Source organism: Gracilinanus agilis, chromosome 4 (assembly GCF_016433145.1).
Source record: "Gracilinanus agilis isolate LMUSP501 chromosome 4, AgileGrace, whole genome shotgun sequence".
NCBI classification, from domain to species: domain Eukaryota; kingdom Metazoa; phylum Chordata; class Mammalia; order Didelphimorphia; family Didelphidae; genus Gracilinanus; species Gracilinanus agilis.
The window spans coordinates 407,435,327-407,456,834 of NC_058133.1; the positions used below are offsets into that span (position 1 = coordinate 407,435,327).

The 21,508-nt window shown below is 37.9% G+C and overlaps 1 protein-coding gene across 1 annotated transcript in view; it reads left to right on the top strand.

Moving 5' to 3' along the window:
- The first annotated feature begins 3,236 nt into the window (after nt 1-3,236).
- Nucleotides 3,237-21,508, top strand: part of RAB32 (RAB32, member RAS oncogene family) — a 49,409-nt gene continuing 31,137 nt past the window's right edge. The window contains exon 1 of the mRNA XM_044674712.1: nt 3,237-3,584. Coding sequence (XP_044530647.1) covers nt 3,332-3,584 — 253 coding nt within the window. The 5' untranslated portion in view covers nt 3,237-3,331. The remainder of the gene's footprint in view (nt 3,585-21,508) is intronic.

Here is a 21,508-nt window from a genome sequence, read left to right on the forward strand (position 1 = left end):
CAAGGTCACTGTAGATTCAAAGCCAACTGAGATATCATTATATCTGGACATATTCCAGGCTGTTGGAGAGATGCATGAAGCTCCTCTTTGGCAAGGATGTTTTTGCAAGGCATTTTCAAGATATTTTCTTTATCGTTTTATTCACAATTTGATTATTGATTCTCATATACAATTATTCAACCAAGTAATAATTGGGATTACTACTTATAACTTATCACTAAAATACTTTTATCTAATAGGATTAATGTAGAGAATATAGTTATATGGAGGTATAAAATATTGAATATAAGTTGAAGTTGCCTAATTAGATTATCTTTTACATATATGAAGGAGAGGGAGATGGGAACTTGTGATTTTATTGCCACAGAAAATCTGGTGGGGCAGATAACTACCAATGCAGATCAAAACTTAGTCTGCAATTTAGAATTTCATAGAATTGTCTGGGCATTGAGAACATAAGTGGTACCACAATTCATGTGTATAAAAGGGAGGATTTGAAACCAGTTCTATCTAACTTTGAGGCCAGCTCTCTATCTACTACATTGCCTTTTGACATATGAATGAAGGTCTGTTAATAAGTGGGGAGAGCTAGGTGGGGAAGTGGGTGGAGTGCCAGGTCTGGAGTCAGGAATACTCCTCTAACCTGAGTTCAAATCTGGCCTCAGACATTTACCAGATGGGTAACCCTGGGGGCAAGACCCTTAACCCTATATGTCTTAGTTTCCTCATCTGTCAAATGATCTGGAGAAGGAAATGGTAAACAATTCCAGTATCTTTGCCAAGAAAAATGCAAATGGGGTCATGAAGAGTCAGACACAACTGAGAAACAACTGAATAACAATAAATATGGACAATTTCCATTCTCCCAGGCATTATTTACCCATGCTAATGTGATATGCATTATTTCTGGAAACAATTGGTAACATTTTGGGTTATATTTCTGAAAAAAAGTATATAGAAATTGTAATAAAGGAATTTTGGCAGGGATGTAAGGGGATTAAGCTAGAGGGTAATTGCTGGTTGTAATATGGGAATAGGCTAGAGGTAATAGGGAGAATAAGGCAAGGTAAGGTTGCAATAGGGGATAAGGCAGGTAAGGGAAGACTGAGCCCTTTAGGTAGGAAGGGCACTTCTACAGACAAAGGTTAGGGCCAGCCAAGAATGGCTTGAAACTGACTAGAGGGCTTTCTAATCAGTTTCTCAGGTTTACAAAGGAAGAGTCCAGAGGAAGTATTGAGATTACACTTCCTCTAAGATGGACACCTTCAATTCCCTCAGGACCCAGGAACAATGTTATTCCTTTCTCCCCTTCTCCCTCTCTTATCTATCAACTAATGAACTAGCCAAAGGTTTGATTAAATGACAAACAGGGTTTATTGATTTTTAGGGTTGATTGGAAGGGATAGAGGGGTACAAGGTAACTCTAACAATCGCCTAGGGAAAGCTTCAGGTAGGGGAGGGAGACAGGAATGTGAGACTGAGAAAGGACATGCCTTAAACTCAGTTCAGAGAGGTTTTGTAGCCTATAGGATTGGGAAAGTTGGATACAATGATTCAAGAGATAATTTGTAACAAGAGTAAGCCCTTTTTGACTACAGGGAAACTATGTCTACCAAGTTTGAAAGCTAACCCCAAGATCCACCCTCCTTTCAAAAACCCCAAGAAATTTAGGAAGGGAAAATGATGATTGGGAATAAGGGAGGTTAGGGAATTCTAAAGGCAAATAATTAAGCTAACAAATTTTAAGAGAAAAGCTGCAGAATATAGGCCAGGTTTTCAGTCTAAAGAACAGAGCTCAGTTGACCCTTCTCCTCTCATTGAGTCCCCAGGGTCAACTGACTAACCTCAGGATTCTAAACCCTTTTCAACTGTCAGAAACTTGTCTCTGGCTATGTCCATGCTTGGTGTGATTAATAAATGCTAGTTGATTGGCTATAGTTCCTTCCACTCAAGAAACTGAACATCAAGATGGCCATATGCAGGTTTGGAAGTATGGTTGGAGATGTAAAGAAGTTAACTGGAAGCCTGGAATTTCCTTATTGAATAAAATGATCACTGAGAAGGGGAGATCAAGTCCTTTTTTGACTTGCCATTGAACTTGGATTTAAGAGGGAAGAGGTGAAGAGCCCAGGGGAAAAGTAAAATGCCTAGTCTACAGGTCTGCAAATTGTTTTATGATCTGACAAGGTTTAAGTATCAGCTTTCCAGCTTATTGTAACAATAGTGGGAAGTTGATACTGAATTGTTTTTAAATTGTTCTGTATAGATCATCCCTGAGCTCATTCCTGTTTAGCATTTCTTTTGCCCTAAGGAATAAAATGCCTTGCATACCTAAATCACTTTGTAAACTGAATAGCTTTTCACTCCTTTCTCGGGAGGATTACCTAGACCAGATCCCCAAAGCCAACCTTTGAGTAGTTTCTCCCTGGGCTGTCAAGGAGGAGGATAAAGTACCAGCGACTACGTAAAACAATCCAACTCTTCTCTCCTTAGATTGGCTTCTTCTGGCCTGAACCCCCCAACCACACAGAAAGCCTGGGTCCAGGGTTGAAAGGGTCCCCCTAGGGAAAGATACACTAAGTTGCCCAGAACCCAGAACCTCGAAGGTAGCGTCAGTTCCTTAATGTGGGATTAGAAACAGTTTTACCTAATTACTCTGTGGACAAAGGCAGGCAGAGGCAGGCCCCCTCTCCTCCAGGCATCGCACTCCGAGGGCCCTAAAAGGAACCTTGGGGACAAAATACTCCTCCTCCACGGAAATGAGCTGGGTCCGCCTGGGGAAAAGCTCAGTACAGCCCCAGGAAGCCTTGGGGTAACAGGTAGGAAGTGTAAGCTTGTCTCTTTTGGCAGACTCGCTCCTAATTTCTGCCCAGCCCAGAAAAGGGCGTGGAGGAGGGAAGGAGGGGTTTGGGAGGCGGGCCGCAGCGTCTCCAAATGAAACACTTTACTTACACCGAAGTGAGGAGACCAGGGAGGTGGAGAAAAGAAACCTCAGCAGAAGAGCTCTGTCCTTCAGGGATGCGGGGATGGACAAAGAGGGAGTGGTCAGAGGTCCAGTCCACTCCCTCAACCAGCCTCTTCCCCGCCCCACTGGAGTGGAGTTTTATAAGGCGGAAGGTTCCGGATCCTGTGACTGAAGTCAGGTGGTGTGTGAGGACTAGATTTACGAGTGGGAAGTTTGTCCAAGAAAGTTGAGAGCCTTAGAAGAAGTTCTCTGTTTGTTTCGCGCTCTCTGCACTCCTCGGCGGAGCTGCGTGCGGTTCTGCTTGAGTCAGGAAACGTGAGGTGCTGGCTGGGCAGCCTGGGCCGGGAGCTCTAAGCGGCGTCAGGGATGGCTGGCGGGGCGTCTGGGGAGACCGGCCCGGGGGCGGCTGCAGGCACGGCGGTGCCCGAGACCCAGGAGCACCTCTTCAAAGTGCTGGTCATCGGCGAACTTGGGGTGGGCAAGACGAGCATCATCAAGAGATATGTGCACCAGCTCTTTTCTCAGCACTATCGAGCCACCATCGGGGTAGACTTTGCTCTCAAAGTCCTCAACTGGGACAGCAAGACCCTGGTCCGGCTGCAGCTCTGGGATATTGCAGGTAAGGGGTAGCGGGGACCCTACCAGTGTCCTCCCTCCTTCTTTGACCATCCTGCCTTCCTCAGGGCTGGACTAAAACACCTACTCGAGGAAGCCTTCCCCAACCCCTCTTAATTCCAGTGCCTCCCTGAGGGAATTATTTCCTATTTATTCTGTATATAGCTTTCCTTTCATATATTTGTTTACTTGTTATCTCCTTCCTTAGATTGTAAGCTTCTTGAGAGCAGGTACTCTGTTTTCTGCCTTTGTGCATGGTACACCATAGGTGTTTAAGAAATGTTTGTTGATTGATTGATTGATTGTCCTCCGGGGCATCATCCACTGCTGGCTTGGTCCCAGAAGGGAGTTGAATGTACCTATTCAGTTTTCCAAGCGTAGAAATTAGAAGACTTTGATACCTACTGGAGTGGATGGAGAGCGGGCCCAAGGTCAGGAAGACCTGGCTTCAAATTCTATCCATGTGACTCTGGGCCCTTAAAATCACTTAAGTCACAAAAAGTAGTACCCAAGTCAGTTCTCTAAGGCAAAATTGCAAGTCTGGAGCTGAACTGTACTGGTCAAGTTTTGTGACTTGACACTCACCAGGTGCCAGATTATCATAAGTATAATCCTCCCTCTCTCCCTTCCAATAAATAAATAAAATTCAGTGCCAGGTGTCTCTTTCTAGGACCCTTCCAGCTGTTTGGAAGGCTAAATGGAAAACAAAAACAAAACAAACACACACACACACACACACACACTCACACACACACACACACACACGATAGTAATAGCAGGTTAGTAGAGAAGCACCACTGTTTTAATATCATACTGAAACTTCACTTTTTCAAATCCAAATCCTCAAATCACCATATGCAGATTATACCCATCTTCCTGACAGGTATGAGATAGAAGTGGGAAATAATCATTTTTTATAAGATATCAGCAGGCTGGAAATTGATCAAGCTTTTATGCTGGCCAGCAGCAAATTGGTAGTCAGCTGGCCCTTTTGAATAGCAATTCTTCATTGACTTAGAATAACTACTATTTAATAGGTATTTAATGGAATTTTAAAATGTGTCAGGCAGGAACCATACCTGGTGAGAAGAGAATGCAGGCACCCTTCAGGACTGTAACTTTCTTCAGTCTTCCTGATATATACATCCTCTTTCCCAGTGCATGGCCCTTAGTAGGGCAGTACTCACTTGAAAAATCCATCAAATCATTGTCTGCTATGTGCTGGGCACTGAACTAAGCTCTGAAGATTTAAAAGGAGGCAAAAGACAGTTCCTGCTCTCAAGGAACTTACCTTTGGGATCTTTTGAGGGAAACTTTTGGTAGAATAGATTGGTTGGAAAATTTTTTTAAGGCATAAGAGGCAAAAACAAAGCTCTCTTAAAGAAATTATATGATTTCCCCAAGGTTACACAGCTAACTGCTGTTAGAACCTCAGGTTCCTGTTCTATTGGTTTAGGAATTTGAGCCTAAAGATACTTTTGTTTGAGAAACTACTTCCTAATTTTTTAATATCAGTTATGGAAACATTCTTAGAAATTGTCCTTTACTTAGAATAAGTCAAGGATCAATGTGAAATGAAGTTTCCAGAGCTTGGCTCAGCCTTCTTGTCAGTGGCTTTTTTCAAAGCCATCCGTTGAAAAGTCCTCTTTGTAAGCCAGATATTTCTCTTTTGAAACACTTCCTGTGATTACATAGAACAATGATACACAGAAGTAAATAACTGCCTTGCTTCCTAACAAAATCTGTCCTTTTTAAAGGGTGCATGTGATCATCATTCTTTTTGAGGCTTCTTCAGTTGTGGTCTTCTGCCTACATGGAATTTAAATACTAACTTTCATTGGTAATTGGCTCTTTGTAGAAGTAAAATCGGGAAGACTTCATTATCATTAATGGGTATAACCAGCAAATATTACCATAGATAACTATACTTTTTTTAATTTAAAATTTTTAAAAATATATTTCCTTGTTTACATAATTCATTTTCTTCTTCTCTCTTCTCTACCCCTTCCCAGAGCAGATAAGCAATTCCACTGGGTTGTACAAATGGGTATCTAGATTTTTTAAAGTTGTATATTCCCAGAGTGCTGGACTTGGATTCCACTTGGGGTACTTAGTGTCTCTCCACCTCAGTTTCCCCAAGTGTAAAATGGGGATAATAATGGCACCAACCTCCCAGGATTTTTTATTAGGATCAAATGAAATTATGTGTAAAATGCTATACAAATGCTACCTGTTATTAAGTTTTAGAGTATATTGCTCATATTTGAAAAGAAATACAAAGTAGGCCTTCAGTGATCCATACTTGACTTGAAAGTGTCTTCCTCTAATGAAGGCTTCACCCCTGAGGTGAGTGTAGTGAAATTTTAATCAGAGTCTACATGGGTGGCTACGTGGCAAAGTGGATAATGCTAAGCATTGAGTCAAGAAGACTTGAGTTCAAATCCAGCCTCAAACTCTTATTAGCTGTGTAATCCTGGGCAAGACACTTAGCCCTGTTTGCTAAAGATTCCTCATCTGTAAAATGAGCTAGAGAAGAAAATGGCAAACCACTCCACTATCTTTACCAAGAAACCCCAAACTGGGTCATGAGGAGTTGTACCTGACTAGAAAGACTGAGCAAAGTAGAGAATCTTTAGTACTGCTCTTACAAATCAATAAACTTGAACTCTTTTGGGAAGGAAAACATGTTTCCAGCCGAACTGATACACAAAGTGAAAAAAATAGAAATAGCAGATGATACAGTTGTGCCATATTGGCTATCCTTAGAATAGGGCTATGTTGGCGAACCAATGGCACATGTTCTAGAGGGGGCTGCTCCCTTCTTCCTCTCTGTCATGCCTGAGGATGTTTCTCACGTGACTCACCCCTCTGCCCAGCAGCCCAATGGGAGTGCTCCCTCCCTCCCCTGTATGGGGTAAAGGGAGGCTCTCATGCAGCATGAGGATGCCATTTGGGCACTCAGTCTCTAAAAGGTTTGCCATCACTGGTATAGGGCATTCCTGCTTTAACTTAATTTTATTCTTAAACAAAGTAATGAAAAAGCCATTATTGAAGGCCTTTTATGGGCCACTGTGGCAGTGTTATAAATGAGGAAGTCAGAAGGTCCTTGCCCTCTTGTATTTGGATCCATTGAGCCTGATGAGTTGTGTGTGAGTTTGTTGTTGTTTAGTCATGTTTGACTCTTTGGGATTCCATTTGGGATTTTCTTGGCAGAGATACTGGAGTGGTTTGCCATTTCCTCCTCCAGGTCATTTTACAGATGAGGAAATTGAAACAAATAGGGTCAAGCGATTTGCCCGAGCTCACACAGGTAGTAAGTGTCTGTGGCCAGATTTGAGCTCAGGAAGATGTCTTCCTTACTCCATGCCCAGCACTCTATCCACTGAGCCACTTAGTTGCCCTAAGACTAATTGTACTCAAATCACTTATCTAAAGGCCGCTGAATGAAATAGTTGTAATGACTCTAGTTTTTATAGTTCTTTAAGGATCTCAGAGCACTTTTTACACTTAGGACCATCCTTCATGTTGTATACATGGTTGTACAAGTACTTCTTCCATTGTACAGATGGGCAGTGACTTCCCAATGACTAAGTTCATGGAGTATCAGAGGAAGGGTTTGTACCCAGATACCACAGTATGCAAGATGAGAACTCTTTCTGCTATACCAGATCATAGCTATAGAGATCTAGTAACTGCACACTGAATAACCTTGAGACTCTTTGTGTTTTGAATTTATGGGTCCTGTAGTGCATGAAGCTAAGGCCTGATTAATTCTTTCTAAAATAGAAGTGTGGATTGCAAAAAAGGTAGGTAGGTGGAGTCTGCCACTAAGACAGTGACTAATGTACTGCATGGGGCTATGGTACTAGTTACAGAGCTTCCTACAATCTGTTTGTTTGGGGGTGGGGGTTGGGATGGAGATTTCTTTAACCAAATCAAGTGACAAGAAACTATTGTTTTTGAAAGCTTTAACATTAAGTGGCAGAGCTTTTTTATTTAATATTTCCTGGAAACTATCAGAGCTAATTAATCTGAAACTCCTGTGAAAAAAGGCTGGAAAGAATTTGGATAAAGAAAGTTCTGAGTCATTCTGATATGAATCCTGTAAATGCTTTCTTTCTCACTGCATGCAAGAGCCTAGATTTATAATGTAAATTAAAATCCAGTTTTAGTGTTAGACAGTTATTATGCCTTAAATTGTATTTGAGGTCTTTATTCTCCAAATCTTCATTAAGGTAAGGGCTATCACCTCCATAGGATATAGAGAGGATTTTATGCCTGAGGTATTTTGAAGGGAGTTGAGTTTATAGGGATGCCTACTAAATTAGGAGGGCAGCTAAGCTAGGTAGTGCAGTGGGTAGAATGCCAGGCCTGAAATCAGGAAGACTTCTTCTTGAGTTCAAATCTGGACATATCTACTTACTAGCTATGTGACTCTGTACAAGTCACTTAACTCTGCCTCAGTTCTTCATTTGTAAAATGAGCTGGAGAAAAAAATGGCAAACACTTTAATATCTTTGTCAGCTGTTTTTCAGTCCTGTCTGACTCTTCATGACTACTTTTGAGGCTTTTTTTTTTGACAAGCATAATCTCAGATGTAATCAGGAAGAGTCCAATATAACTGAACAACAACAAAATAACTAAATTAAGAGGGAGATAGATGTGTTTTAGAAACCAAAATGGTTGATTAATCTTTTCTTGCTGCTTCCTCATTTACCAAAAAAAAAAAAAGTAATAGATATGCTAAATTGCTTACTGTTCAATAAGTCAACAAATATTTATTAAACACCTTTGTGTCTCAGGTACCTAAGGTACAAAGATGCCAAATGAAATGATCCAAACTCTTAAGTATCTTACTTAATATTGGGAGAGACCACATACTTATATAAGTATGTACAGAATAAATGCAAAATTTTACAAGAGGGAAGGAAGGCTGGTACCTGCAGTTCGGCCAGAGGGTGGATCAGGAAAGGCTTCATGTAGAAGGTGATGCTTGGGCTAATTCTTGAAGGAAATGATGAATTCTGGATTGTAATGGGGAAAAGATTGAGATTGGATAAGATTTAAGAGAAGTGGAAGGCTGTCTTTAAGGCACATACTAGGAACTTGAGGGAAAGGATTTTAACAGGCAGAAGAGGAACGGTTTGGAAGTGACAACTGGTACAGTAGTGACTTCCTGTGGGAGGTTATGGCCTTCCTGACTGGGAATGATTGGGGAAAGGCAGGTTTATCAGATCTCATCAACCTCAACCTGACTGTGGAGAAAGAATAAACTCCTAATTCATCTTTGAAGGTACTCTATTTAACTGGGAAAGATCTAGAAAAGGATTTGACCATACCTGCTGTGCTTTCCAGAAGGTTTTATCTAAAAAATCCTGTTTAATCAGCTTTCAGGTTTTACCTCAGGGGTAAGACCCTCTGAGGTGAACTTAGTGATTAGAGATCATTCATAACAGTTTTTTGGGAAATAAATCTAACCAACTACTGAGGATCATAGATTGGTAGCTTAGTCAGTTTTGGGGGAATACATAGATAGAAAGAGGGAGCTGGTAAATTAGCCGAAAGATCAGAAGGCTCCCTCTTGTGAGGGATTTAGAGGATTTAGGGAAACTAGCTAGATCCCTTAGAGTTAGGGACCCCCTTTTTCTGATCCTCAGTTTGTATCCTGTCTTAAATTAAGAGATATGGTTTTTTATATATCAATTGTCTCCAAGGTGTTCAAGCAACTGACCCAGTGAGAGAAAGTGAGTCTGTTTCACTCCCACTAACTAGAGGTTAGAATACTTGGAGATCTCGGCCTAGTATTCAGGGGATACTTAAGTGGATCTACCACTATCCGCATCTGGTTCTGTCTTCCCCCCTACTTTTTTTTTAGGATTCAGAGGTGATGGGGGGAAATACATTCTAAACAAGGGGACCAGAATAGCCAGTATGGCATGGTATTAAGAGATGGAAAATTACTAGGGAAGAAAAGAGAAGAGGCTAATTTCATTGGATTGTGGATTTTAAAATTAATATTCAATATCTCAAAAGTATAATATTTATAGAGATTTATTAATATTTAATTAGAGAGCTAGAGAACACAGAGAACATTCCCTACTCACTTCACATGGAAGAGAAAGAGTGTGGCAGAGTGAACCCAAATTATATACAGACCGCATAACGACGCATGTATACAAAAGGCAAAAGGAATACAGAAAAGAAGTTTGATTAATGTAGTTTAAGGGATTCAAGATTTTCCAACTATACAGGACAATTAGAGTAATCTATGAGACTGGAAAGAGAGACTGGGACCAAGTTGTGGAGAACTTCCAAAACAAAACAGAAAAAAATCTGTATTAATAGTATTTAGCATTAATAGAAGAGTGGACTGGTCAGATCTGTGCCCAAATCACTTGGGTGGCTGAATGGAGACCAGATTAAATCAGAGAAGGGAAGACTTAAGACAGACTGATTAGTAGTCCATTGCAGTAATCCAGGCAGGAAGTGTCATTACCTGAAAAGAGAGAAGGGGTCAGATTGAAAAGATGTTATGAAAAGTCAAATTGGCAAGAGATGTGGGGTAAGGGAGAGTGATAGGTTGAGAAAACAAAGGTTATAAACTTGAAGGATCAGAAAGGTACCCTCTACAGAAATAATAAAATCAGAGAATGGAATTCAGAGGAGTTAACTATTGTGATATATATTAACTCTGGAGTAAGAACTATGTTACTTGTATGTAAAACTACAGACATATATCTTAATTGCTTTTGGAGTGACTAATTCAGGTCCTTTTTGAAATCATTCTTATCAGTATAATTTACAGATAGCTTTCTGTTTGTATCAATTTTCTCACCATTTATCTAACAATGGTTTATTCTTTTCCAGGTTTCTTTACTAGGACTTCTCTGTCCCTGAACCTTAACACTAGGGGTTTTTCTGTGTGGATTTGATATGCTCGGAAATTTAGGCAGCCTATTCTATCTAATAGGAAGAGAAATAGAAGTATTAAATGACCCGAGTTTTAACAAAAATTTATATATTTAGTTACATGATTGAACATGGGCACATTATTTAATCTCTGACCCTTAGGTTCTTCATGTCTAAGATGAGGATCATGTTTATGTTGTTTACCTTGCAGGGTTATGAGATAAACATAGATTTGATTAATATTGAATAGCTGGTTAAATGTCTATGTATAATAAATATATAATAAAGTTGTGTATAAATATATAATATATGCATGTAATTTTCTTTGTTACTCCATTTTGATAGCTTTAATGGCATTTAATATTGATTCCCTTTCTTATTCCTTATATACATTCTCTTTATGTAATGCCAAGTTTGTTATAGATAAACACTTTTTGGAAGAAATTTCCTCACTTTTTGCTAGAGACAGGATGTAAAAGTGAGGTAATGTATCCAAGTGACATGTGCCCTATTATCATTGGGCACAACTTTGAAAGGTGCTGACTTGTGACACCAGCCATAAATAACCATCAAAACTGAAGGACATCAATAAGAGGGTATTAATATAGCTATCATAAAGGAACTTTGTCCATTTCAAGCCCTTTGGTGGCAGTTTAAGTTAGGGTGAGTTAGAAGAAATTGGCAGGGTACAGAAGGCACAAGGCTCACCCCTTTAGCCAGCTGCCCACGTATATGATTTTTAAAACTATTACCTCTTAACTTTTGAATTGCTTTCCAAAGGGTTAAATTGGGGCAAAGTCTTACGGGTTTGTTTCTGACTGGTTGTGATACTAAGGAATCTTCTAGGAAAGAAGCCTTTGTGGCATAAAGTAAATAGTTATAGTTCTGGCCTACCAACTTTCATCTCTTTAAAATATAATACTGGACTCTGGCCATCATTCCACTATATTGAGCCAACACCTATTGGCCAAGCACTTGAATGTTTATACACAGATCATTACATTATATTGTGATTTCTTCATTGAGTCATAGAAACTGGTGTTTATATTTGTAGAGAAAGAGGAACTTGGAGTCAGATGACCTGGTTTAAAGCTCTGACTCTGCCATTTATTAACTGTACATTCTTGGGCAAATCACTTAACCTCCTTGGGTTCTAGCAATCTATAAAACAAGGATAATGATACGTGTACCCACAATTTATCTCACAGAAAATGAGGAAAGGGGTATGTAAATTGATTATTTTATTTTCCTCCAGTTCTCCCGAACCCCTATCTCAGTTACTCTCTTCATGTATCTTAAAACTGAAGGGGTTCAGTTCCCAGATTTGCAGATATAAAAACTGAGGGCACTGAAGTAAAGTCCTTGCCCAAAGTCATACAGCTGAGTTAGTGGTAGAACTAGAATTAGAACTTAAATCATCTGACTTCCAGACGTACAAAAGGTAAGAATAAGAGTTTTAGTAAACATGTTAAATTGGCTGATACTTATCTTGGTAGCATCATTCATAGACTTTGCAAGCTTTGATCTGCATAAAGCTATTTATGCTCCTTTACTTTCTTTCAATCTGTCTAATGGTTTTATATTTATCTTTCCTACCTTATGGTTGTTTATCTAGCCTAATATAATTGAGAGATTATAAACCAGTCATAGGAGAAAATTACCTGCTTACTTAATGGTAACTGAGATAGTGATTTGCTAGTTAATTGTAGAGACCATTTTAAGGAAGAAGGCTTACCATCTTCCTGGTTGATGTTATAGTCTGATCTATAGATTGGGGCAAACATTGTTCCAAATAAGAACCAGATCCTGTCTTTATAGCTCACGTTTATATATTACCTTAGAGTTTATAAGAAGAGAACTCATGAACAAATTGGTTACTCATACAAGCATGAGAATGTTTTACATCTTCAGTTTTGGACTTAAATTTTAACATTCCTTAGTGCCTACCATTCTTCTAAAAAGGGGCTCTGAAACTGGGGTCCATGAACTTAAAAATATTTTGATAAATACATTTCATGATGAGTAGTTTCCTTTGTCAACTTATTATATATTTTAAACATTTAAAAACATTCCTAGAAAGATCCCTTAGGCTTCATCAGACTGTCAGAAGGGTCTGTGACTCAAAAGGTTAACTGTTGGGGGTAGGTGGGTGGCTCAGTGGATTGAGAGTCAAGCCCAGAGATGGGGAGGTCCTGGGTTCAAGTGTGGCCTCAGAAACTTCCTAGCTGTGTGACCCTGGGCAAGTCACTTAACCCCCATTGCCTAGCTCTTACCACTCTTCTGCCTTGGAACCAATAAACTCTATTGGTTCCAAGACAGAAGGTAAGGGTTTTAAAAAAAAAAAGGTTAACTTTTCTTCCAAAGGCAAAATATTCAGGAGCACTTAGAGGAAGTTGTGGTCTTTAGAGTTATGTTTGCAGAACTCTTTTGATGTGGAGGAGAATTTGAAAGCTTTATATTGTATGATTCCTGGGCCTCCTCCTGAAAGTAGCAAAGAATACGCCTTCACATCCAATCAATAAACTTAGGGAAAGTGGGAGAGAGTGGGTTGAAGCTGACAACTGAGTTGAAGTGTTACAATGCTACTAATATAGAAATTCTATGTTGAATTATGAAAAGCCAAGGGACAGGGATGTTCCTAAGGGAAAGCTTTTTTTGTTTGTTTAAACAGAAATTGATATAACCAGTTTTGAGATGGTTATTTTGGCCTTTGATTAAATAATTAATTTTGCAGAAAAGAAGCCACATTATACTGCCCAGTAGAATATGTAGTTGTATATTCTTTATATGACTTTTCTGAAAAAGAAGTAATTATCAAGAAATTTGTTGAATATTTCTTTAAAAGAGGAGAAACCTCCTTTTCTGATCCTTTATATCAATAGTCTAAGACTATGTTAAATTATGAGGCTATGAAACCTCTTTTCCCCTCATGACTATGAATGGTGAAACTCCTTCTGTGGCATTGCCAAATACTAGTTGTATACATTGGATTTGGCATCAGCGACTCCAGGTTCAAATCATGGCACTGATACTTAATAGTTGTGTGAGGATGGATAAATCACTTAATATCTAGGATCAGTTTCCTTATTTGTAAAATGGAGATAGTAATTTCACCATCTACTGTGAGAGTTATCATGAGAATAAAATGTAAGAAAAATATCAAGAATCTTTGTAAACTCAAGGTAATCTATAAATGAGAGCTATGCAACTGGAATTTAGTAATTTGCCAGAAGAGTATTTAATATATTTTTCATGACCACAGATTTCTTTAGGGATCCCAAAAGATGCTTCAATGAGCTCTAAAAGTTTACAGTTTCAAATATACCGAAGTACAAGGGTTTAAAAAAAAAGTTTACAGTTTAAAAGCCACCATTAACAGAAGAGTCTCATTACACTGCTATTAAGAAATAGCCTTAAAAAATCAAATAAAAAAAAGCTTTGGGTTTATTCCCTTTAGGCTATTTATGACAAGATTGATGATTACTTTTTTGCACATGATGAAAAAAGTCCAATATTAGTAGACTGAAGAGTACTAGAAGTGGGGAGATGTAAGATGAGGTAAGATTGGGATCCAATTTATGAAGGACTTTATAGCTAAAGAGTCAACATTTTATCCTAGCAGTAGCAGTGGTGGGATTTTGTTGAATAGGGAAGTAACAGCCAGATCTGTGCTCAAGGGAAACCTCTGGTACTATTAAGAACAGTTTTAAAATGACATCTCTAGACCTTACTTTCATTCATTCAACAAACTCTTATGGAATGCTAATTCTACAGGAGACCTGTGGAGAAAACTACGTGATAGCCAGACATTAATTGAACCCTCAAAGAGGTTACACTCCAGGTAGGGCTAGGTGGCTTAGTGGATAGAGAGTCAGGTCTAGAGATGGGAGGTCCTGGGTTCAAATCTGGAATCAGACACTTTCTAGGTGTGTGACCCTGGGCAAGTCACTTAAGCCCAATTATCTAGCTGTTATTGCTCTTCTGGCTTGAGACTGATACTTGATATCTATTTAAAGATAGATGGTAAAGGTGTTTGTTTTTTTTTAAGGCATTTACAATATAATAGGAGAGAAGATGCAGGAAAATAGTCAGTTCTACTACATATTGACAAATGGTCCAAAAATTCCGAAAGGACATAACTGTCAGGTACAAATAAGAAAAAGGCCCTGATAAAGTGCCATTCATCCTGAATTTCTCCATGTGTATAAGATATCTCATCCAGAGACTATTGCAAAGTTTTCCCTTTTCCTTGAAATGCTTATCCATTATCAGCCAGATCTTTGTCTTCTCCTCTTCCAGCTAGTTACCTTTAGAAGTGGATAAATAAATTTTGATGAGAGCATTGAATGATAATCAGAAAATCTACATTTTATCATAGTTATAGAATCTTCTTAATTTGTGATCTTTACTAAGTAATTCTACCTTACTGAGCCTCTTTTTCAAAAAAAATGAGTAGGTTGGATTGGATGATTTCTGAGACTCTTTCCAGTCTGAAAGCAAACTTTATATCCAGTTTTTCCCTTTATTTTGGAAAATTTTATTCATTTTTTCTCTTAAAATCCACCTCTTTCTCTCCCTGTGCCATCTAACACTGAAAAGGAAAGGAAGGAAGGAAGGAAGGAAGGAAGGCAAGCTGGCTTTTGTAATAAGTATGCATAGTTGGGTAAAACATTCTTCCATTGGCTATGACCAAAAAAATATGTCTCAGTCTTTATCCTGCATCTATCACCTTTCTTTTGGGAGATGGGTTGCATATTTTTGACTTGAGTCTTCTAGAATTGCCTCACTCCAATTCCCCCTTTATGTTCTCCTCTCTACATTTTCTATTTTCTACAAGTCTATAAAAGTTATACTATCCTTAAGTCTGCAAAATTATAATGCCATTTACCTTCCTCATTCCAATTTCTGTTCCTCTCCAAATCTTTCCTGCCCTCCCTTCACATACACATACCTAGTAATCTTTCTTCTATAACACAAGGAGAATATGATTTTGAACTTCAAAACTGGTGCTTCTTCAGCCAGAGTGAAGTCTCTAGTTATAAAATGTAAGACCCACTTATTGAATCATCATCCCTTCCCAACTATAGCACTACTCCTTTAACTGAACAAACCCCTTGCCCCCACAAGTTCCTGTTTCCAAGTCTTCACACGTATCACTTACCAACAGTAGTATTGCTCCTTCCTTGTACTTATGGTTATCTCCGAGCTTTACTTTGCAAGCATGGTTTGTGGCTATACTGACTTGTGTGTTTAGTTTCCTGGCAGGAGACTCATGGAGTGTGAGAAACCCCTTTGTAACTTTTATTTGCAATCATCAAGAAGTAAATCCCTGTGAAGATTGTGGCTTTGGACATACTAACAAAGGGAATAACTCAATTTCCCTTCCCTTTCTAGTCATTCTTCAAATCCAATTTTCCTTCCACATTTTGCCTGAAAGACCTAAGTGGTTGTGTATAGCGGAATTTCATTTATGACCTAAAGGCTACAAAATCTGACTCTCTTGAATGGATTGATCCAAATAAGACTGAAATTGTACAATGTTGGGGTTTCTTGATGAAGGAATAATAAATAGCTAACATTTAGATGACACCTATAATGTGCCAGGCACTATGCTAAATGCTTTAAAAGTATTATTTCATTTGAACCTCTCTGTGAGGTAGTTGTGGTTGTTATCCCCATTTTATAGTTGAGGAAACTGAGACAAACAAAAGTTAAGTGGCTTGTCCAAGTCACAGTTGATAAGTATCTGAGACTGGATTCAAACTCAGGTCTTCGCAGCGCTAGCTCCTGCATTCTATCAGCTGTGCTACCTAGCTTCCTAACTCTTCAGGCCTTGATTAGAATTCAGGTGGCACACCTGAGCAAGTCACTTAACCTCTGTTTGCTTATTTTCCTCAGCTGTTAAATGGGGATAATAGTAGCAACCATTCCTAGGGTTATCGTGAGGATAAAATGAGATATTTGTTAAGCACTTTGCATGGTACCTGGTACAGAGTAAATGCTTACTAAATGATTATTCCCTTCCCATTTCAATGAATTTGTTTAAATTAATAAACTATCAAAGATTATAATGTTTATATTATGTATAATCTAATATAAAATATCAAACTGCTAAAATTTGTCCTAATCTAACCTGAACTACTACAATTAAAATTGATAATTTTTTTTAAACCCTTGTACTTCGGTGTATTGTCTCATAGGTGGAAGATTGGTAAGGGTGGGCAATGGGAGTCCAGTGACTTGCCCAGGGTCACACAGTAAAATTGATAAATTTAATAAATTTGTAGGGGGCAAGTTGAAATGGGAGATGGTGCTGCTTCAGCCATTATCTTTTAAATATTCATGTTATTGTTATATATATGTAAGTGTGTGTATGTATATATGTGTGTATATATATATTTTTAAAGAAAAAATATTTAGTAGGACTTATCTCTGTGCCCTAAGAGATATTACAGAGTAATAATGACTTACTGTCAGCTTGATGAAAGAAACATTGATGGCAGTTTTTTGGATCAGTGCCTTCGAAGAATTTGAACATGATGTAAATAGACAGGGTCAGGTCTGTACCAATGGAGGAGGTGTCTTAATCAATGAGATCCCAAAGCCATTGAACTGCCAGAGCACCATAAAGCTCAAGACACTTATTTTCATTCTAATGACCTGTGTAATTTTGGCATGCTAAATATTTAAGTGTGCTTCCAAATTCAAGTTAATAATAGCTTCATAAAATAGCAACATAATGTCTTTTTAAATAAGTTTTTATTTCTGTCATCTGTTTCTCTTATCATCATAGTATCTACTATATTGTACAATATAATGTAAAGTATTGGTCTGTCTGTTTTTTGTTAGAATGCTATCTAATTTTCTCATCATTTTATTTTTTTTTAATTTTATTTTTAAACCCTTAACTTCTGTGTATTGGCTCCTTGGTGGAAGAGTGTGGTAAGGGTGGGCAATGGGGGTCAAGTGACTTACCCAGGGTTACACAGCTGGGAAGTGTCTGAGGCCAGATTTGAACCTAGGACCTCCCGTCTCTAGGCCTGACTCTCAATCCACTGAGCTACGCAGCTGCCCCTTCTCATCATTTTAAATAAAATAAGAAGGTTTTCTGTAGATAATTTATGTTTAATTTATCAAATACTTGGTTATTGAGTTCTATTGTTTCTGATTCTTCCTTCTCTATTTCTTAACCAATCCCAAATGGTTTTGATGACTGATCTTCTAGAGGCAGCTGGGAGCTGCTGGCATGGAGGATAGAGCTCTGGACCTGGTACCAGGAAGGTCCAAGTTCAAATGTGGTCCCAGACAGTAACCCTGGGCAAGTCACTTAATCTCTGTTTATTTCAGTTTCCTCAACTGTAAAATGAAAATAACAACAGATCTACTTAACAAGGTTGTTGTGAAGATAAAATGAGATAATAATTTGTCTTTTTAAAAAACCACACTGTAGGTACCTATATAAATGCTTCTTCCTTCATTCCCTCTTTTCTGGTTTCCTTCTTTTATAATATAGTTTGAGGTCTGCAAGTACTGTTCCCCTTCAGCTCTGCTTCTTTTCATCATTTCCCTTCATATTCAATATATATATATATATGTGTCTTATTTATTTAGTACTTTAAAAATACCAAAACCTATGGAGGAAAGACAGGAGCTTTCCATTGTAATCTTTAATCTAAGCCCCTTTAACAAATGAGTACTATTCTTTTAGAATACTTGACTGCTTAGCTTTTTAATGCACTGAGCACTTATGATGTATATAGTTACTAATTATTTTTGTACTCACCACCGACTATTAAACTAGTAGAAAAAGATAACTTCTATCTAAAGGGTGAAACACTTTAAAATGTTTGTATTCTAATTATGAAATGATTTCTAGTGGTCTGACCAGCCTGGATTAGAATAAATACATATATACATATTTCATCACTTTAAACATACATAATCTATATAATTTGATCAAATTATACATAGAATTTTATATATAATTAATTTGATCAAATTATATATGGTATATATTGCTATATAATTTGCTCATATTGTTCTAATCCAGGCTAGTCAGGTCACTAGAAGTCATTTCATAATTAGGATATTAACATTTAAAAATATTTAATTATTGATTTAAACTCTATAGGTAGAGTTATAGTCTTCTCTTAGTTTAATCCTGTCTGTAGCTATCACAAATATTTATTATTATTATCATCATCATCATCATCATCATCATCATCATCATCATCATCAACATCTATCTCCATGTCTTCTTTAGTCTCTAAGCCTCCCCAAAATACCAAGGATATAAATTTATCCAGGAGGGGTAATAAGGCTCAGGTCAGCTCCATGTTCCTTAGTATAGTATCTCAGCCAGTATTTTATCAGTCCTAGTTTTAAGGCAAAATAAGATTATTTGATTATTTGGAGGAGGAGTGAGAGGTGCTATTTTAAGTAGCCACTGTGGAGTATTGAACTGTCAGCCCAATTTTCTACTGATAGCTTTTGACTTGATAGTTTATTGTTTTTAATACGCTGTGTCCCTATTTCTACAATATTTGCTAAACAAATTTCCTTTTTCTCTTCTGACTCTCAAGTATTATTCACCATTTTATAGTACAGAGCTAAAACAGGGGACATGTGGATTGGATATTTTATACTGTTTTTTCTTGAGAAATGACAGCATTCCAACATGAAAAATTAGGGCAGAAGGCCCCCTGGCTTCTGATCAAAGGGTTCCCTTAGGTTTGTTACACTGAATGGCTCTGCCTTCTGGAAACATGATTAGCAGCTCTAGTTTGTCTCAGCTAGTTCAGCCAGCCAATTCTCCATATCGAGGTCAAGTTTTAATTCTACATGCATGTATGCTATTATGGTTTCTATTCAAATTAGGCATAACATTTAATGTATTCATAAACCAAATTAAATGAATTTCTCCTTTAATCTTTTCCCCCCCTTATAATCAGAGTAGGAGCATAGCTCTGGCTACTCAACCCCCTTTGGTGTTCACCAGGTATTCAACTCTCACCTATGGTTCCAAGAAGAAATACTAGCTTTGTTTGTCATATACCACAGATTTGGGGAAAGTAGATTTCAGAGTTCAGAGGAAGAATTTTATGGTGTAAAATGTATCAGGGGAACTGTAGATTCAGAGGCAACTAAGTGGTCTTGTGAATAGAGCTCTGGACCTGGAGTTAGTAGAATTCAAATCTGGGGTTAAATACATACTAACTGTGTGATCCTAGGCAAGTCACTTAACCTCTGTTTGTCTCAGTTTTCTCATTTGTAAAATGGGAGTAATAATGTCACTTATTTCCCAGGTTATTGTGAGGATCAAATGAAATAATAACTATAAAGTATTTAGCACAGTACCTGGCACATGATAGGTGCTATATAAGTGTTAACTAGCATTATTATTATTATTATTATTATTATTATTATTATTAGCAGCATTATATAAAAATAGTGTCAGGGAGAATAAACAGAAACTGGTACAAGAAGCAAAAAAAAAAAAGAGAAAGAAAAAAGATTTGGATTTTTTTAAACCACATTGAAAGGAAAAAGGACTGAAGAAGGAATGAGACTTTTGCTTGGGGCAGATGAGATGGTAACTGACAAGCTGCATAATTCTTACTTTGCTCTTCTGTGCAAAGGAGGATGGCCTTTATACTAAATATAATAGAAGAAAAATGATGGAGAGTTGCTACCTAAGATTTGTGAGGAGAAAGCTGAAAGAAGAAGTCAGTGTGATAAATCACTGAAAATCATGGAAAGTGGTAGAGGTAGCACAAGACTAGAGATAGCAGGTGTGCTTTTTCCAAAACAGGAGACATAACAGATTCTGCAAATTCAGTGAACATGTCTTTATTTCCTGGGGAAAGTCTTGACTACTTTTTTGACAAATAGCTGGAAAAGGAAGCAGTGATTATGGAGATCAAGAGTTGGCCATGCTAAAATAAACTCATTTCCTCTTCCTTCCCCTCCCTCCCAATTATTAAGCCAGTGCACAAGGGCTGTGCCATGGGTATAGCTTCCCTAGATTTAAGCAAAGCTTTTGATAAAGTATTTCATAGGATTGTTATAAAAAAGGTGGAGAGAGAAGGATTGGCAACTGTATGATCAGATGGATTCCACACTGGATGAGAAGGCCTTCCACTCAACCAAAGGTTGTTACTAGGAGTATCCAGTGAAGTATCCCAGGGATCTTTGTTTAACCCTGTGTTTTAACTTTTTTAATCAATCACTTCAGTTAAGACCTTATTGTAGTCTGTAAATCTGATGAGAGAGACGGAAAGGAAGAGGGAGAGAAAGAGAAAGAGAGGGAGAGACAAATTAACATAAAATGATAAGGTAATGACCCAAAAAGATCTTGACAGGTTAGAGTATTGGGCTGAATCTTAAAAAAATAATAAATAAATTCAGATGAATGTAAAGTGTTATACATGGGTATAAAAACCCTATTTTACAAGTATAAGATAAACAGATCTGCTACAGTTGACAAACTTACTATGATCGTGTCAGCAGTATGATATGGAAGCCCAAAATGCTAATATTGGGCTATATTTAGATACAAAAATAGTAATAATAATTAATAATAGCTAATGTTTATATAGCCATACATTGTTCTAAATGCTTTATAATTATATCATTTAATCCTCACAACTCTGGGAGTTAGATGCTATTATTATCTCTATTTTCCAGATTAGAAAACTTAAGCAGAAGTTAAGTGACTTGCCCCAGGTCATACAGCCAGTGCATGTCTGAGGCTGGACTTGAACTTACCTTCCTGACCACATACCACCTCCCTGCTTCTATGCTCGAGTACATATAACTTCCAGAAGTAATGAGGAAATAGTCTCCCTGCATTCTGCCCTCATCATTTTTCATCTTGAATATTTGCATTTACTTTTGAACACCACAATTTATGAAGGGCATTGATAAAGCAGAACAATGTCCAGAGGAAAGTTAGCAGAATGTTGGAGCTTTTTGGTATATGAATTTCTCTTGCTTGAAGGAGAGGGAAGGTGGGTGTGT